The sequence below is a fragment of the Mus musculus genome, chromosome 17 (assembly GCF_000001635.26).
Source record: "Mus musculus strain C57BL/6J chromosome 17, GRCm38.p6 C57BL/6J".
In the NCBI taxonomy this organism is placed as follows: Eukaryota; Metazoa; Chordata; class Mammalia; order Rodentia; family Muridae; genus Mus; species Mus musculus.
The window spans coordinates 34,931,156-34,947,844 of record NC_000083.6 but is presented as its reverse complement, the minus strand read 5'-3'; the positions used below and the strand labels follow the sequence as shown (position 1 = coordinate 34,947,844).

General features: G+C 48.4%; 1 protein-coding gene across 1 annotated transcript; it reads right to left on the bottom strand.

The window, feature by feature from the left end:
• Positions 1 to 10,547: 10,547 nt before the first annotated feature.
• On the bottom strand, positions 10,548 to 16,592 carry Neu1 (neuraminidase 1). The gene is made up of 6 exons (NM_010893.3): positions 16,298 to 16,592; positions 15,737 to 15,929; positions 15,017 to 15,279; positions 13,660 to 13,842; positions 13,340 to 13,562; positions 10,548 to 13,240 (listed from the first exon to the last, which is right to left on the bottom strand). The coding sequence occupies exons 1-6, from the start codon at positions 16,436 to 16,438 to the stop codon at positions 13,014 to 13,016; spliced, it is 1,230 nt and encodes a 409-aa protein (NP_035023.3). The 5' UTR covers positions 16,439 to 16,592; the 3' UTR covers positions 10,548 to 13,013.
• Positions 16,593 to 16,689: the final 97 nt, after the last annotated feature.

Here is a 16,689-nt window from a genome sequence, read left to right as displayed (position 1 = left end):
AATCCCATAGAGGCCAGAAGAGGGCGTCAGGTCCCCTGGAACTGGATTTATATCCGTAGTAGTACCGATTAAACCTGGGTCTTCTGGAAGAAGAGCCAGTGCACGCATGTAAACTTCTTACTCTGATGGGTGTGTATACTGTATATAGTCACTTAGAATACTTGACTAGAAGTGCCAGGTGGTGGCGGCACACGCCTTCAATCCCAACACTCAGGAAGAAAAGGCTGGCAGATCTCTGAGTTTGAGGCCAGCCTGGTCTACAGAATGAGTTCCAGGACAGCCAGGGCTACACAGAGGAACTCTATCTTGAAAAACAAAACAAAACAAAACAAAACAAAACAAAAAAAACAAAAAGATTCTGGAGAGGGGCTAGAGAGATGGCTCAGTGATTAAGAGCACTGGCTGCTCTTACAGAAGATTTGGTTCCCAGCTCCCATCTGCTGGCTATGACAACTCCAGTTGCAGAGGATCCGACCCCTTCTGGCCTCTGTGGCACCAGAAATACATGTGGTGCACAGACACACATGCAGGCAAAACACTTACATGAATAAAATAAAGTTGAAGCAGTAGAAAAAGTTTCTAAAGGCATACAGAATACTTAACTCTGACCGACCTGGTCACTCTGTTACACTCCCCTCAAGAATAGGCAAATAAGCATACTTCTTACTCCCAGAGAGAGTAAAATATGATAGGTAATATTCACACACACACACACACACACACACACATCTTCAAAAGGCTGAGCACGTAGACTGTATTTAGTATGAGTGGCAAAGCCTATTCAGTACCTCATCTGCCCTTCCCTAACCATCGGCGTCTCCTCCTAATCGGTCAATCATTCCTGTAAATGGTCAACTATTCATTTATCCAAAGGTCTTGTTTTCATTCCTTGCTTCCATGGTCCAAACTGCCCCCACCCCGGGGTGGTCAGACCTTCTTTCTGGTGCTGGTCCAGGTTCAAGGCATAAGCTAGTTCTGAGCCATGTAATATATATGTACATACATACATACATACATACATACATACATGCTCTCTTTATAATTCTATAAGTTCTGTTCCTCTAGAGAACCCAACTACTACAGGAATGTAGCTCAATTGGTAGACTGCTTGTCTAGTATGCACAAAGTCCTAGGTTTGATCCCCAGCCCTGCACAAAACCAGGAGCAGTCACACAAGCCTGTGACCCTTGTACTCACAGTTGGAACCTGTAGGACCAGAAGTTCAAGATCATTGGCTGCATACTGTTGGTTTTTTTTTTTGTTTTTTTTGTTTTTTTTTGTTTTTTTGGTTTTTTGAGACAGGGTTTCTCTGTGTAGCCCTGGCTATCCTGGAACTCACTTTGTAGACCAGGCTGGCCTTGAACTCAGAAATCCACCTGCCTCTGCCTCCTGAGTGCTGGGATTAAAGGCATGCACCACCACGCCCAGCTGCATACTGATTTTTAAGGGCTAGCCTGGGTGACGTGGCGCTTGCTTTCTTCCCAAGCTCCCTTTTAAGAATCGAACAACTAAAAGAAAAATATAAATAGCAGTGGTTATGTAGTAATTGGTGTCCTTCAGCCAGGTCAGGAGGCACGTTCTATGACAAGATCTTCTAACAGCCCTTCCAGACTGCAGGACAAATTACTCTATGTGAGCACGACAGGCATCGTAAACCCACTGCCTTTCCCTGTGGCTCTGGGCATCTTTGCTCTCTCCCTTCAGTTGGCTGGCTATTACCTGTTTACCTTTCACTCTTAGCAGATCTCCATTTGGCTGGTTCTACCTCCCCGGTTCCTGGTTAGACCATTGTTCTGTGTTACTGCATATATATCTTCCATGGCTCATTCCGACGCCAGGAAGGCTGGGCGGGCTTTCTCACCTGACTCTTACCTGCCAGGCTGTTCCAGGCACCGAGCAGGAAGCCAGTCAGGGCTTTTCTGTCAGTGTTGAGAAAAGTTTATGATTTGGGGCTGAGGACATGGCAGCATGCCCTGGTCTGAGGGCACCATCGAGCCTATGACTGTGGTCTTTGAGTCATTTCATTCAGGTTGTGAAGAAAGCCTGGAGCCAAGACAATAAAGCTGACTTGGAGGTTGTTTGTGGGACTGTGGCTCTGCACAGTCTGTTGGTAGACATTTTTAAAAAAGAATTATTTATTCATTTCATATATATGAGTACACTGTAGCTGTTTTTCAGACACACCAGAAGAGGGCACCACATCTCACTACAGATGGTTGTGAGCTACCATGTGGTTGCTGGGAATTGAACTTCGGACCTCCGGAAGAACAGTCAGTGCTCTTAACCACTGAGTCATCTCTCCAGCTCTTGCTCCTGCTCTTTGGGAGACATTTTTGAGCAAGCTGCTTGTGATGTGCTCCAGGCAAAGTTGAGCTGCTGATAGACTGATGGCAATGTGATGAGGGGGTGGGAGGAGGGATGACAGACTGAGGGGTGTGGGTGGGCTTCACACACATCTTTATGTTCTGTATGTCTGACTTGTGTTTGTCTTTATACATTTATTTTTACATGTGTGTGTGTGTGTGTGTGTGTGATTGTGTCACCACACAAGTATAGTGCCCATTGAGGCCAGAAGGGGGAGTCGGATCCTCCGGAACTGGACTTACAGGTGGTTGTGGGTATATTGATGTGGCAGTGGGAAGGGAACCCAGGTTCTCTGCAAGAGCAGCTGTGGCCCACTGAACTGCTCTCCAGCCCCTCACTATGTGAGGTACAGTGTCCACAAACTCCTGATCCTTCTGCCTCTACTTTCAGAGTACTGGGACTTCAGGCATTTGCCACCATGCCCTGCCTAAAAACATAGCTTTGGCTGGTGATTCTCAAAGGGCTGCTCTCTTGGAAGACAACTGTTTTGAGCCGAGCCAGAGTAAAACACACTGGAGACTCCTTTCTCAGGGGTGCTGGCCAGCAGGCACAATAAAAGATGATTTTACAGTTAAGAAACTCACACTACAGCCAGGTATGGTGGCCCCCAACCTGTAACCCCTGCACTTGGGAGACTGAGGCAGGAGGATTGTCTTTATTCGAGGCTAGCCTGGGCTATATGGGAAGTTCTATGCCACCCTGTGTTATAAAAGACCTTTTCTTAAAGGATGATCTGATGTCTCTGGCCACCATGGACACCTGAATTCACCTGCACACACCCATTGCACATACCACACACACACACAATCTAAAAAATAAAATGACTTTTAAAATTGCTATCAGGAGACAGGGGTGTGGCTTATATGGGAGGTCTTGGGCTCAATTCCCAGCAGTGGGGGTTGGGAGGAATAAAAATGTGACTAGAAATTCCAGAATATAAATAAGTACACAGGGAAGTGACTCACAAGACTCCACACCTAGCTGAGGAGCTATTGGTAACAGAAGGCTGGTAGGGTATAGAGAATCAGCCTACAAATGTGTGTGTGTGTTCATATGGGCACTTGTGTAAGTCAGAGGACAAATTAGCAATCAGATCTCTTCTCCCACCATGAGGGTCTTAGGGATTGAACTAAAGTCTCAGGTGTGGAGGCAAATGCCTTTACTAGCTGAGCCATTTTACCTACCCAAAAGGTGTTGCTCTTAAAAAGGTGCTGCCCAAGCCGGGCAGTGGTGGTACACACCTTTAATCCCAGCACTCTGGAGGCAGAGGCAGCGGATTTCTGAGTTTGAGGATTTGACGTCTACAGAGTGAGTTCCAGGACAGCCAGGGCTACACAGAGAAACCCTGTCTCAAAAAACCAAAAAAAAAAAAAAAAAAAAAAAAAAAGGAGAAGCGGGAGGCAGGCACATGTGGGGATCTGGGCTGAGTTGGATCAGGATGTAGATAGAATCAAACTATATTGTATGCATGTATGGAATTCTCAGAGAATAAATGGAAATATTATATTTAAAAAGTGCATAATGAAGAGATTAACTGGAAGCCTGACTGAATGCCACATTAATGACTTGGAAAGGAAATTATCCTTAAAAACATTAAGAGAAGTGTCAAGTTCTGCAGTTGTGCCAGCCACAGTTTGTTGGGAGCTTTTCTGGCCATGCAGGTTTATCACAATGCTGCCACCCCAACAGGCACAGGCAGGGTCCTTAGCTCTGCCCAAGGAGGTGGACAGTGTCTCTAAGCAGGCCAGACCTGTAATTATCTTTTCTTTAAATTTATTTATTTCTATGACCAAACTGTAGCTGTCTTCAGACACACCAGAAGAGGGGATCAGATCCTATTACAGATGGCTGTGAGCCACCCACCATGTGGTTGTTGGGAACTGACTCAGGGCCTCTGGGAGAGCAATCAGTGCTCTTAACCAGTGAGCCATCTCTGGAGCCCCCCATAGTTATCTTTAACTATTGTTGTGCTTTTCCGTTTTGAGGAAAGGTCTTAGGTAGCTGGTGCTGGTGTCCGGCTGTCTCCCACAGGGCTGTCTTTTGATTGTTGTTAATTTCCCAAAGAACAAGGAAACAGATTATTGCCAGTTAGTCCAAAGTACATGCTGACTCTGAAAATGTTAGATGTCATTGTCCCTGGTCAGGTGACCCTCAAGTGGAAATGCCTATTCTGGAATGCCTATTGCCCATCATTAAACCATTAAAATCTAAAAATATGCCTGAGATGGAGATGTTTGCCAGCACTCCCCAGTTAAACTTCAGGGGCAAGCACAGTGGTGAGGGAGCTCCAAAGGGCCTTGTGACGGTGGATGCTGGGTCGGGTGGGCATTTTCCATCAGGACCACTCAGAGAACCCTCGCTCAGCTGGCTTGATTTTTTTTTTCTGAGAGGACTGAACAACTATAAAAAGAAGACTCGAAACATTTTTTGCGTGCTGAGGTTGAATAATCCAGGGCCTTGAGCATAGGTGTGCCACCTGACCATATGCCCCTGCCTAGCCTTTTTTTTTTTTTTATGATGATGATGATGAACAGTAAATAGTATGAAGAGCCAGGCCTGAAGGCATGGAACTATGCCCAGCTATCTAAGAGGCCTGTGGGTATTGCAAACAAAAGGCTAGCCTGGGCTACATAGTGTGGTCAAAGCTTGGGAAACTTACCTACACCCTGTCTCAAAAATATATACAAAGGGACTTGAGGTATATAGCTCAGTGATATAGTGTGGGCCCTAGCTAATCTTCAGAACACTGTTCGGGTGGGGGTGGGGTATTCCCTGTAGGTAGGAAGATCAGATCAGGCTGGGTGTGGTGGAGCACGCCTTTAATCCCAGCACTCGGGAGGCAGAGGCAGGCGGATTTCTGAGTTCGAGGCCAGCTTGGTTTACAAAGTGAGTTCTAGGACAGCCAGGGCTACATAGAGAAACCCTGTCTCAATACCCCCCCCCCCAAAAAAAAAGGATCAGATCAGGAGTTTAAGGCCAGCCTCTGCTATATAGGGAATTTCAGTTTTGAGATACATATATGGTATATATATGATTTCATATATATATATATATATATATATACATATATATATATATATATATGATAAATATATGATTTATATGTAAGTATACTGTAACTGTCTTCAGACACACCAAAAGAAGGTGTCAGATCTCATTACGGATCGTTGTGAGCCACCATGTGGTTGCTGGGATTTGAATTCAGGACCTCTGGAAGAGCAGCCAGTGCTTTTAACTTCTGAGCCATCTCTCCAGCCCCTGAGGTTAATATTTAGGTTTAGAGCTTATCTAAACTCTTTCCCAAGAAGAAAGGAGGAAAGAAAGAAAGAAAGAGAGAATGAGGAAATGTAAACAACTTATCTCAAATCAAAATGAAGACAGCACTTGCTTAATTTTACTCCCTCTCTGGAGAATTCGAGACCAAACCTCTCCCATTTATACTGCTCACTACTGAGCCATTCACACAGCCTCCATTGACCTGCCTCTCCCCCCATCCCCCTCCTCCACTCCTGCCCTCGCTCGCTCTCCCACTCCGCCCCCGCCCCAGTACATGGCCCAGGACATTTCTCCTAATCTTATTGGACAAATGCCTTGCTGAAACCCAGGTGGGCTGAAGTGCTGGCCTCCCGCTCTTGATTCAGCAGTGGAGGGGGACGGTGCTAACCTTGGGACCACATCCTCAGAGACCCATGCTTGGACAGTTCCTGCTGCTCGCTGTGGCGCTTTCCACCCTGCCTCCGATTGCTGGGGCAGCTTAGATTCTCCAGGGAGCATCATCCTGCCGGCTTGCTGGAGGCCATACTGCTACTCCGTAACTTTTATGGGCTCTGATCCAACAGATTTCAAACTAAGTCTGAAGCTCTGTCACACCGCTAGGCTCTTTGCTTAAAGATTCGGGGTCACAGGAAATGAGACTTCTAGCCTCCAACTCATACAAGTGTGAATTTTTAGATAGTTAGCCTTTTCCGTTACACCCAGAACCGAGATAAAGAGCAGCTTACCCAGTGATCAGTGGTGCAGCAATTAACTAGCATGCCTGTGGCCTCTGCTTCCTTTCCCAGGAAATCAAAGACAAGGAAATAAAAAAAAAAAAAAAAAAAAACAAGATGTTTACCCAGCACAGGTGCTTGTGGGGTTTTTTTTTTGTTTGTTTGTTTGTTTTGGGTTTTTTTTTGTTTGTTTGTTTTGTTTTTACTTCTTGTTTTTTAAACTCTGTTGAGTCTATGAATGTTTTGTCTGCTTGTATCTAAATGTACCACCTGAGTGCCTGGTGCCCATAGAGACCAGAAGATGGAGTTGGTTCCTCTAAAACTGGAGTTGCAGATAGTTGAGGGACATCATGTGGGTGCTGGAAACCAAAACCCAAGTCCTCTGGCAAATTAACTGTTGGAATTCTGTCTAAATTCCAGCCCCACAGTTACCTGGCAACAGCCAGGTAGGCATGGCCCTATAAAAGAGGCTGCTTGGCCCCTCCTCTCTCTCTCTTACCTCTTGCTCCCCATTCCCTTCCTCCTTCTCTCCACCAGGCCATGGCCGGCCCCTACTTCTCCTCTCTGCTACCCTCTTAACTCCCCTCTCCATGCCCTAAATAAACTCTATTCTATACTATACCGGTGTGTGTCTGGTCCCTCAGGGGGAAGGGATGCCTTGTCATAGGCCCACAGACGCATCCCCTTCCCCCACACCGTGCCAGAACATATTCTTATAGCGCTTTCTCTTTTTATGATCACAACAGTAACAAGTGCTCTTAACCACTGAGTCATCTCTCTAGGCCCTTTGAAACCATTGCATTAAAACACCATCTTGGGGCTGGAGGTTTATAGGCACTGGCTGCTCTTCCACAGGACCAGAATTTAGTTCCCAGTACCTATGTGTTGCTCTCATGACAGGCCTGGTGTCTTTGTTCTGTTTTGGTTTTGTTTGGTTTTGGTTTTTTGACTATACAGGGCATACTGGTTGGTTTTGTGTCAACCTGACACAGGCTGGAGTTATAGAGAAAGGAGCTTCAGTTGAGGAAATGCCTCCATGAGATCTAGCTGTAAGGCATTTTCTCGATTAGTGATCAATGGGGGAGGCCCCTTGTGGATGGTACCATCTCTGGGCTGGTAGTCTTGAGTTCTATAAGAAAGCAAGCTAAGCAAGTCAGTAAGAAACATCCCTCCATGGCCTCTGCATCAGCTCCTGCTTCCTGACCTGCTTGAGTTCCAGTCCTGACTTCTTGTGGTGATGAACAGCAATGTGGAAGTGGAAGCTGAATAAACCCTTTCCTCCCAACTTGCATCTTGGTCATGATGTTTGGTGCAGGAATAGAAACCCTGACTAAGACACAGGGTTTCTCTGTGCAGCCCTGGCTGTCCTGGAACTCACTCTGTAGAACAGGCTGGCCTCGAACTCAGAAATCTGCTTTGTGCTACCTCCCAAGTGCTGGGATTAAAGGCGTGTGCCACCATTTTCCAGCTCGTCATGACTGGCTTTTACATGAGTGCTGGAGCAGAATTCAGGTTTTCAGGCTTGTATGATAAGCACTTTACTTACAGAGACACCATCTCAGCTCAGAAATGTATTCAAAATGTTTTTAGATTTACTTATTCATTCATGTGACTGGCTTGCTGACATGTGTGCCACACATGTGTGCCTGAAGGGGTCAGAAGAGGGCATTAGAGCTCCTGGAACTGGAGTTACAGCCAGTTGTGAACCACCAAGAAGATGCCAGGAACCACACTCGCTGGTGCTCTGCAAGAACAAGTGCTCTTAAGATGGACTGCGGAACCATCTGTCCATGATACACATTATCCCCTGGATGTGGCATAGCCAGTAACCCAGTAGGTGACACTGTCCCCTAACCAAAATAGAATAAAAGCACCCAGGGATAGGTATGTGGCTCAGTGGTTCAGCACTTGCACAGCATGCCTGAGTGAGACCCCAGACTCCATTCCTAGCACTGGTGGGAGGAGTGGGAGGAGGCAAACTCTGGGCCCCAAGGCTAGATCTCCTGAACTTCTAGTGTGATGATGAAGGGGTCTAGTTTACCATGGGCTCCAGAGCCTGTCCCAGGAAGGAGGAGGTCTTTAAGCACCATGTACTGGAAATCAGGGTTGTTGGCCTGAAGAAGGCAGGTGATGATGGGTCATTCTCTGTGGCTGCCTGCTGCTTCTGCTTCACTAGGCTCACAGGCAGGCACGGTGAGTATCGTTTCCAATCTCCACTATGTGTGTGTGTGTGCATGCCTCCTGAGTGTACAGTGAGCCTGCATGAGTGTATGTAAGTACACATATGAGTGTGTACATGCTTGCATGCATGCATGTGTGAGTGTGTGTTTTAATTTTGACCATTCTGTCTTTCTTTTTTTTTTTAATTTTTTTTTAAAGATTTATTTAGTTATTATATGTAAGTACACTGTAGCTGTCTTCAGATGCACCAGAAGAGGACATCAGATCTCATTACAGGTGGTTGTGAACCACCATGTGGTTGCTGGGATTTGAACTCAGGACCTTTGGAAGAGCAGTCAGTGCTCTTAACCTCCAAGCCATCTCTCCAGCCCCACTGTCTGTCTTTCTATTAACAGGGTATTGCTGTGTAGCTCTGACTAGCCTGGAACTTGCTACAGACACAAGGCTGGCTTCAAGTTTTCATGATCTTCCTGCCTCTGCCATCTTCTGCGAGCTGGGGTTTCAGGCAGGCACAACCTAGTCTCACTCTCTTCCACTACCTCTTTTTGTTTAGTTTCACATTTATTTGTTTATTTGTTTTGTAGGGGTGGTGGGTGCAGGTATGCTGTGGCATGTTTGGTGGTCATAGAACACCTTGCTAGAGCCAGTTTTCTCCTTCCACCCTGTGGGCTCAGAGCTTTGAACTCAGGTCATCAGCCTTGATAGCAAGTAACCACTGGGCCAATCTTGCTATCACCAATTCTACTATTGGGGCTGGGCCTGTGATCTCAGCTCAAGAAGCTGAGCAGGAAGATTGCATGAGTCCCAGGCTATGGAACGAGGCCTGGGTCAACATATAAAAAGCAAAAGACTGGCAGGTAGGTATGCAATTTTGGGTGGCGATAGTCATGGGACTGGTGTCCCAATTGCTGTGGTCATGACCTCCATTCTTCCTCGTTCAGTGATCTGTTTAGTGATCTGCATGAATTACCACCAGCCCAGGGACTGGACATTGTACCTGAGCCTCACGCATGCTAAGCAAGCACTGTACTGAGCTAACCCATCAGCCTGCTAGGTGTCTTACTGTCAAGCATCTTCCCTCACTCCCTCTGTCTGCCTCTGCAGGCCAGGGAAGGGCCTTTCTATGTATCCCATTGGGCAACACTGTGGTTTACTGACTAGGGCAATGAGTTACATCAACTGACTCAGAACTGCTCAATTAAGGGAGAGCGAGCCCACACAGGCTGTGGTTCCTGTACAGACCGTGCACCAGCTAACAGACAGCCCAGAGGAGAGAAGGCTCTCTCTCTTTTTCTTGAAGTCTTCATTTTTGCTTTAGATTTACTTTAGTTTTATGTGTATAAATGTTTTACCTGCGTGTATGTATGTATGTATATATGTATGTGCCTGGTGCCCACAGAGGTCAGAAGAGGATATCAGATCCTCTGGAACTGAAGTCCTAAAGTCACACATGGTTGTGGGTGCTAGGAGTCAAATCCAGATTCTTTGCATCTCTCTCTCTCTCTCTCTCTCTGTGTGTGTGTGTGTGTGTGTGTGTGTGTGTGTGTGTGTGTTTCTTTGAACTGAAGGATTTCAGGTTATAAATTATTTCAGGAAGAAATAAAAGTAAAAACCACTCATTTGCAACTCCATGAAATATGGTAGCAGACAACGCATGCAGGATGGGATTGCTGCTTTGGGAGGGTTACCAGCAAACCTTACAAAGATTGCTGTACCACCTCAGCCCTGTGCTCAGTCTCTACACGGAAGGAGGGCAGGCTGTGCGAGCGTGGGGGAGCAGTGGGCAGCACATGGAAAACATGAGGCACCCCTATTCTCCCAAAGAGGTGTCTGAATGCAGCCAAACCTTCAGAGGTGGAGGGAGATGTTAGGTGACTCCTTCAAGGGCCATCCCACGGGACAACCTGCTGTTTTGTCTGGATGGCACAAAAATCAAGCAACCTACTGAACAAACAGAAAGGTTAGGCTGCGACAGATTAAAAGAGTGGCAAAATCAGCAATCAAAGCCAGCGTGGTGGCGCATGCCTTTAATTCCAGCACTTGGAAGGCAAAGGCAGGAGGATTTCTGAGTTTGAGGCCAGCCTGGTCTACAGAGTGAATTCCAAGACAGCCAGGGCTATACAGAGAAACAACCCTGTCTTGATAAAATACAAACAAAACATAAAAGAATCAGGAATAGATTTTTTTCTTAGGTCCTGATTTTTGCTTTTGTTTTAAATTATTTTATTTTATGTGTATGAATATTTTGCCTGATTGTATGTCTGTGCACCACAGATGTGCCTAATACTTGTGGAGGCCAGAGGGTGTCAGGTCCCCTGGAACTGGGGTTACAGTTGCAGCTACCCTCCATGCTGTCTCCCCAACTTGAGAGCACAAGGCCTCAGCATGAGAAAAAAAAAATGGCCAAAAAACCAAACCAAACCAAACCAAACCAAACCAAACCAAACCAAACCATGGTAACATCAAATTTGCAGTTAAACATGGATGTGGCCATGCTTAGTTAGAACTGAGGATCTGAAGCACTGGAGATATCGTGTATTCCGGGCTAGCCTGGGCTACAGTATAAGACCTTGATTCAGACCACAAACTAACAATCAATTGTGAATGTTGGCCTGTCTTGGTGGGTTATATTGACAGTCCTGGTTCTGAGGCAGGAGGATTTCACGAACTGGAGATCAGTTAGGCAATATAGTAAGAGTCACCTTCAAACAAACAATTTTGAAAATTTCTATTAGCCAGGTGTGATGGCATACTCCTGTTATCCTAGCCCTCGGGAGACTGAGGCAGAAGGATGCCCATTTGGAGGCCAGCCTGGGCTACATAGTGGGTTCAATCCACTTTAAGATACATGACAGGATTTTTGCTAAAAATGAAGTCAACACGTCTCTAATTTTTTTTTTTTTAGAAAACCTGAACATTTGTATTTCTGTGTGTGTGTGTATGTGTACACGTGTGTCCATCTATCCATGTGTGCCTGTGTATATGTGTGTGCCAGTGCGTTTGTGTCTGTGTATATGTGTGTCAAAGTGGGTCTGTGTACCTGTGAGTCGATGTGTACATGTGGGCCAGTGTGTATTTGTGTACCTGTGTCAGTGTGTACGTGTGTGTCTGTGTGTGTGTGCACATGCATGCACTGATTGAGGCCTTGTGCATGCTGAAGTGTTTAGCACTGGGCTGCACTAGCAGCCCCTAGAACACCGTACAAACTCTGGATAAAATGCACAGGATCCCTCACTGCTGACATACAATGGAGCTATACCTCTATCACACAGAACAAATGATCTTAACATTTCTTAGAGAAGAAATGTCAAAAGAAATATGACCCTCTAATTGAAATGAACGCAGCCCGAATCCCTCAGACCTTAATATTCTTTTTTTTTTTTTTTTTTAAATTAAAGCAGAGACAGCAAGATGGCTCAGCTGGCAAAGGCACCTGCCCCCAACTCTGACACCTGAGGTCATTCCACAGGACTCACAGCGTGAAGGAGAGAGACAACTCCAGTAAGCTGTCCTCTGACCTACAGTACGTACACCTTCCTCTCAATAAACACATACCCCCCCCCCCAAGGACTGAACCCAGAGTCTTAGGCGTTCCAAGTACTAGCTCCACCACTGAGCTACACCGTCAGTCCAGCGAGTGCGGGGTTACAGGTGCCCAACATGCTTAGCGTCCATCTGGGCTCTTTCCACGTGGAGAAGGGCTTTGCTCTCCCACACCTGCAGCAACTGCTTGCTCCTTTCTCACAGACTGTCCTTCCCATCTGGTTTTACACATCTGTTCCCTATTTCCTATGCCACCCCATCTTAGAAATATAAAATATAAACACGCCCCCCCATCTTTGACACTTGCAAACAGCAGCAGCCAGGATGGAATCTAGGGGTTTCTGCTTCCCAGTAAGTACATCGGCTCCTCTTCCAGCTGCCTTCCTGTCTCTCCAGGAGGCAATTGGGAAGGCGTGAGCAGACAGAACCACAGACTCCACAAACGCTTTTTCTGCATCAAAAATTTTAAGTTACAAATATTTCGATTCATAAATAATCAAAGGTGCACACGTAGGTGTGCTTATCCTTGCTCTGAAAGGACACTCTGCCCTGGGGACTTTCAGCAATCACATCTAGTACCTGCCTTTGTACCCTAGGACACCGGGCCTTCTCAGTTCCCTGAGTTCGTATCTGTTCATCTCTCCAGGGGGAGCCCCTCCCCCATCCTGTCCCAGAAAGGCACAGCTCCGTTGTCCTGGAAGAGAATGGACAGGGGCCATCCCCAGCATACTGGAAAAAAGTGCTCTTGGTGACGGAGGGACTTCCTGCCCCGAGAGGAAGCTGGGTGTTAAGTCATAACGAAGAGACTTCCCTGTTGATGAGAAGTTGCAAAAGGTCAGAGTTCAGAGGAAGAGCTGTGTTTCAGGCACCCTCTGCAGATGGTCCAGAGAGCTGTGAAGTCAGCGACCAGGACTTGGTGTCCTTTGGGCACGGGGCTCAGAGCGTGCCGTAGACGCTGATTTTGACCATGGAGATGCTCTCGGTGTACCGGTTCAGGCCTTTCTCGTACAGAACGAACAGCTGCGGGGGCTGCTTCTTTCCATCCGTGCTGTTTTCCAGGGCTGTCAGGGACGAGTAGCCGCTGGGTCCCGGCCACACCTGGACCCTCTCCTTCTGCCAGGATGTACCATTGCTGAAACTCCAGCGCAGGGTCAGGTTCACTCCTAGGAGAGCAATAGTCAGAGGGAGGAGGGTCTCTGCTCTGTCCAGGACTTGTTCAGACGGGGCGCCCCCCAACCCCCACTCCACCCTCAGGCACTCACGGAACTCAGGGTGGGCTGGATTGGAGAAGAAGACAATGCCGGAGCTGGTGGCTAGTGCTCCTGCAGCTACCACAGGGTCCACGAGCTCAGGGTCGAAGGTCACATCCCGGGGCCTGAGGGTGTCACAGGCGTCATAGCTGCGGAGGACGATCCTGCAGCGGCAATGGTAGTTATTCTGGTTCCGGGCGTTGATGATGACCGAGCCATCTGGAAGCTCGTAGGGCTGCGTGGGGGAGAGAACAGGAGAAGCTGGGGAGGCTGAGGAAGCCAGAGCTGGGGAAGGCGGTGGTGTGGGCGGGTACAGTCCATGGACTCCTGACCTGGCACTCGTCGGGGTTGAAATCGTGATCGTGTTTGGGCTGGCCAAAGGGAATGCCGCTCACTCCAGTGCCGTAGTGCCAGGAGGCACCGTGGTCATCACTGAGGAGACAGAAGACCCCATCTCGCTCCAGCGTCCCGTGTCCACACACAATGAGCCGGCCCTTCCCAGGCTCCCGCTGTTTCTGTTAAGAAGAGGAAGTGGGTGTCGCAAAGGTGCTGCCATGGAGCTCAGGCAGAGCGCTGGCAGCTCCCAGTGCGACACACTGGAACCCTTTTGTTCTCCCACAGACACTGCCCAAATTAAGAAGCTTTTTCATGGCAGGCCTGTAATCCCAGCTACTCAGGAGGCTGAGCACAGAAGATGGTTTGCCTGGGCTACAGAGTCACTTCAAGGCTAACCTGGGGACATAGTGAGACTCTGTCTCAAAATTAAAAGTATATAAAAAGGCTGAGGTATAGCTCAGCTTGGTGGTAGAGTTCTTGCTGCCTGTGCACAAGGCCCTCATTGAATGACACTCCTCAAAAATCTTAAAAAATAGAAAAGAAAAAAATCTCTCTCTAAATTCGAAATATTTATTTGAATAACAATGGCCTCCAATGCTCTATGTAGCCAAGGCTGACTATTTGGCTCCCAGTCCTCCTCATTCTATTGCCTGATGCTGGAACTGTAGGCATGCTACACAGGGTTACTTGTGAGTAGCCTGAATGCTCTCTGTAGACTAGGCTAGCCTTGAACTCAGAGATCTGCCTGCCCTGGCCTCCTGAGGGCTGCAAATGTCCCCAATTTCAATACTATCTTTTCAGTCCTCCTCCCCATTTTGAGATTATCTCTCTAGGTAGCCTGTCTTTGAACTTACAATGTAGCCCAGGCTAGCCTTTAACTCACAGTGATTTTCTTGCCTTAGTTTTTTTGTTCTCAAATAAATTTTTGGCTAGCATACAAAGAAATGGGCTTCACCATGGCATGTCCAAACATATAAACAGATCATGCTTGGTTCTTACACCCTCTCCACTGCCCTTTCCTGGAAGTCCCTTAGGACATGCATGTGGAATGCACCACTGGACAAGTGCAGGTGTCCACCCAGCCTTGGGAACGTCTCTCTAACCTGAGCTCATGGACCCTGCTGGGCACCGGGCATTGTGATATAGGTACGTGTCTGCCCAATGGCACCCAATTCTTCCCTGCACAGGCTAAGGACAGATCTGTTGACAGTCTCCATGTGAGACGTCAATGGTAGTTCCATCTCCACAATCGAGATGGAAACTTCCAGAACGCCATCCTTCTAAGGTGCCCCCACTCAGGAAAAAAAATCTGATTCATGGGATCTTGCCCTCCTCCTATCCACAGGGTGAAACCTGAATGCCTGAGCCAGGTCCAGGGGCAAACATCTCTGTGCCAATATCCACAGAGAGATTCCGGGGTGGGCTCCAGGAAATGCCGTCGTCCTTACTCCAAACCAACATGGTAGAGGCCACCTGGCAGTTGACCTTGTGAGCACAGAGGGTATAGATAAGGAACACTATCCCTGTGTCTACATCGTTCACCACAGCGCCCAGGTTCAGGCCATCGGAGGCCTCCCCATCGTCTACGATGAAGGCTGTAGAGGACCACGTGCTACCTAGAAGAAGAAGAAAAAAAAAAGAGCAGAGAGAAAATTGTACGGGTTGTTGTTTACTTCCTGCCTCTCCCCGGGGACCTCAATGTGGCACCAGAACCATGTTTCTTCTTTCTCTGACATTATTTCCTGCTAATTCCCCTGAGACATAATTCTCATTTTCAGTACCTTGGTTCTTAGTTACAGAAACTATGGACAAAATTCATCCTCTGGTTTCCCTAACTCATTAGGGACTCAAGCCCCAAAGTTCTATCTCTGGGCTGAAGTCATCCTCTGCCCTGGCCTCGGATGCCAGGAGCAGGAAGATCGCTGTGAGCCCCTGACCCCAACCAGCCCAGCAGCTCAGTGGTCCCCGGGGTCTGCTCGGCTCTGCTCCATTGATGAAGGGAACCCCCAACTCCCTACCCCGATCACCCATACAACCCAGCACCCGCTCTTTCCACCCGGGAGCCTTTGTTACCCTGGTCCGTGGACCTCCTCATGGCGATGAACTTGGCCCCCTCATCGGATGCAGATTTTTTCCTGGCCTCAGCGAAGGCCAGGAGCGTGCCCCGAGGGGTGGCTGTGATGAGCGGGATGCGGAAAGTGTCTACAGAGCCGATCTGCTTCCCGCTCACCCACAGCAGCTGCTCCATGGTCACCAGCGGCTGCACCTGCGCAGAAGGACACCTCAATGCAGACAAGCTTCACGAGGTTTAAGGTACCTAAGACCGATAGGTACTGGCTCCAGCCAGGGTTCCCATGAGAGAGGGTAATGGGGAGCCTGAGTAGGGGTGAAGGGTGTCCTAGAACAAGAGGTGGGAGCCCAGAGGATAGTATGGGCCGAACCTGGAGGCTCCTGAGCAAGGAGAGGCTGCGAGGGGAGAAGGAACCTTCAGGGATGAGGGGCAGGACCCCATAACAGTTGAGCCAGGGGCCCAAGGAAGCAAAGGTGTTGGGAGGGGATGGAGGGGCAGGAGTGTCACGCGGAGGGATGGCCGAGCTGGGCAGTGGCCACCTCTGCAGGTGCAGCAAGGCTCACCAGGCTGAAGTCATCCTCTGCCCTGGCCTCGGATTCCGCCGCGGACACCAGGAGCAGGAAGATCGCTGCGAGCCCCTGACCCCGACGGCCCGCCCAATAGCTCAGCGGTCCCCGGGGTCTGGTCGGGTCTGCCCCCACCATAGCTCCCGGCGATCCCTGTCCAGGAACTGGTCACCGGTGGCAAGCCGTCAGCTGACCTCGGCCCTTTAAAAGCGCGCACGTCACTCCGACCCCTCCCCTTGGGGGCCGCAGCCCGCGCTGCCGCGACTCCAATTAGTCCATCAGCATGTGACCCAGAGGCGGCCCCAGTCTGTGTGAGCCTTTTGACTGGCTCTAACGCCAGAACGTGACGAAAGGGGCGGGGCGTGTTTTAAAGCAACCGGCGGCTATGA

What these genes read in the sequence shown, in the direction of transcription:
- Neu1 (NM_010893.3), bottom strand. Translation starts at nt 16,438, where the DNA reads ATGGTGGGGGCAGACCCGACCAGACCCCGGGGACCGCTGAGCTATTGG. An exon ending in GAGGAGGTCCACGGACCAGG is followed by an intron (nt 15,280 to 15,736) that starts GTAACAAAGGCT and finishes TTCTTCTTCTAG; the next exon opens with GTAGCACGTGGTCCTCTACA. An exon ending in TCAACCCCGACGAGTGCCAG is followed by an intron (nt 13,563 to 13,659) that starts GTCAGGAGTCCA and finishes TCCCCCACGCAG; the next exon opens with CCCTACGAGCTTCCAGATGG.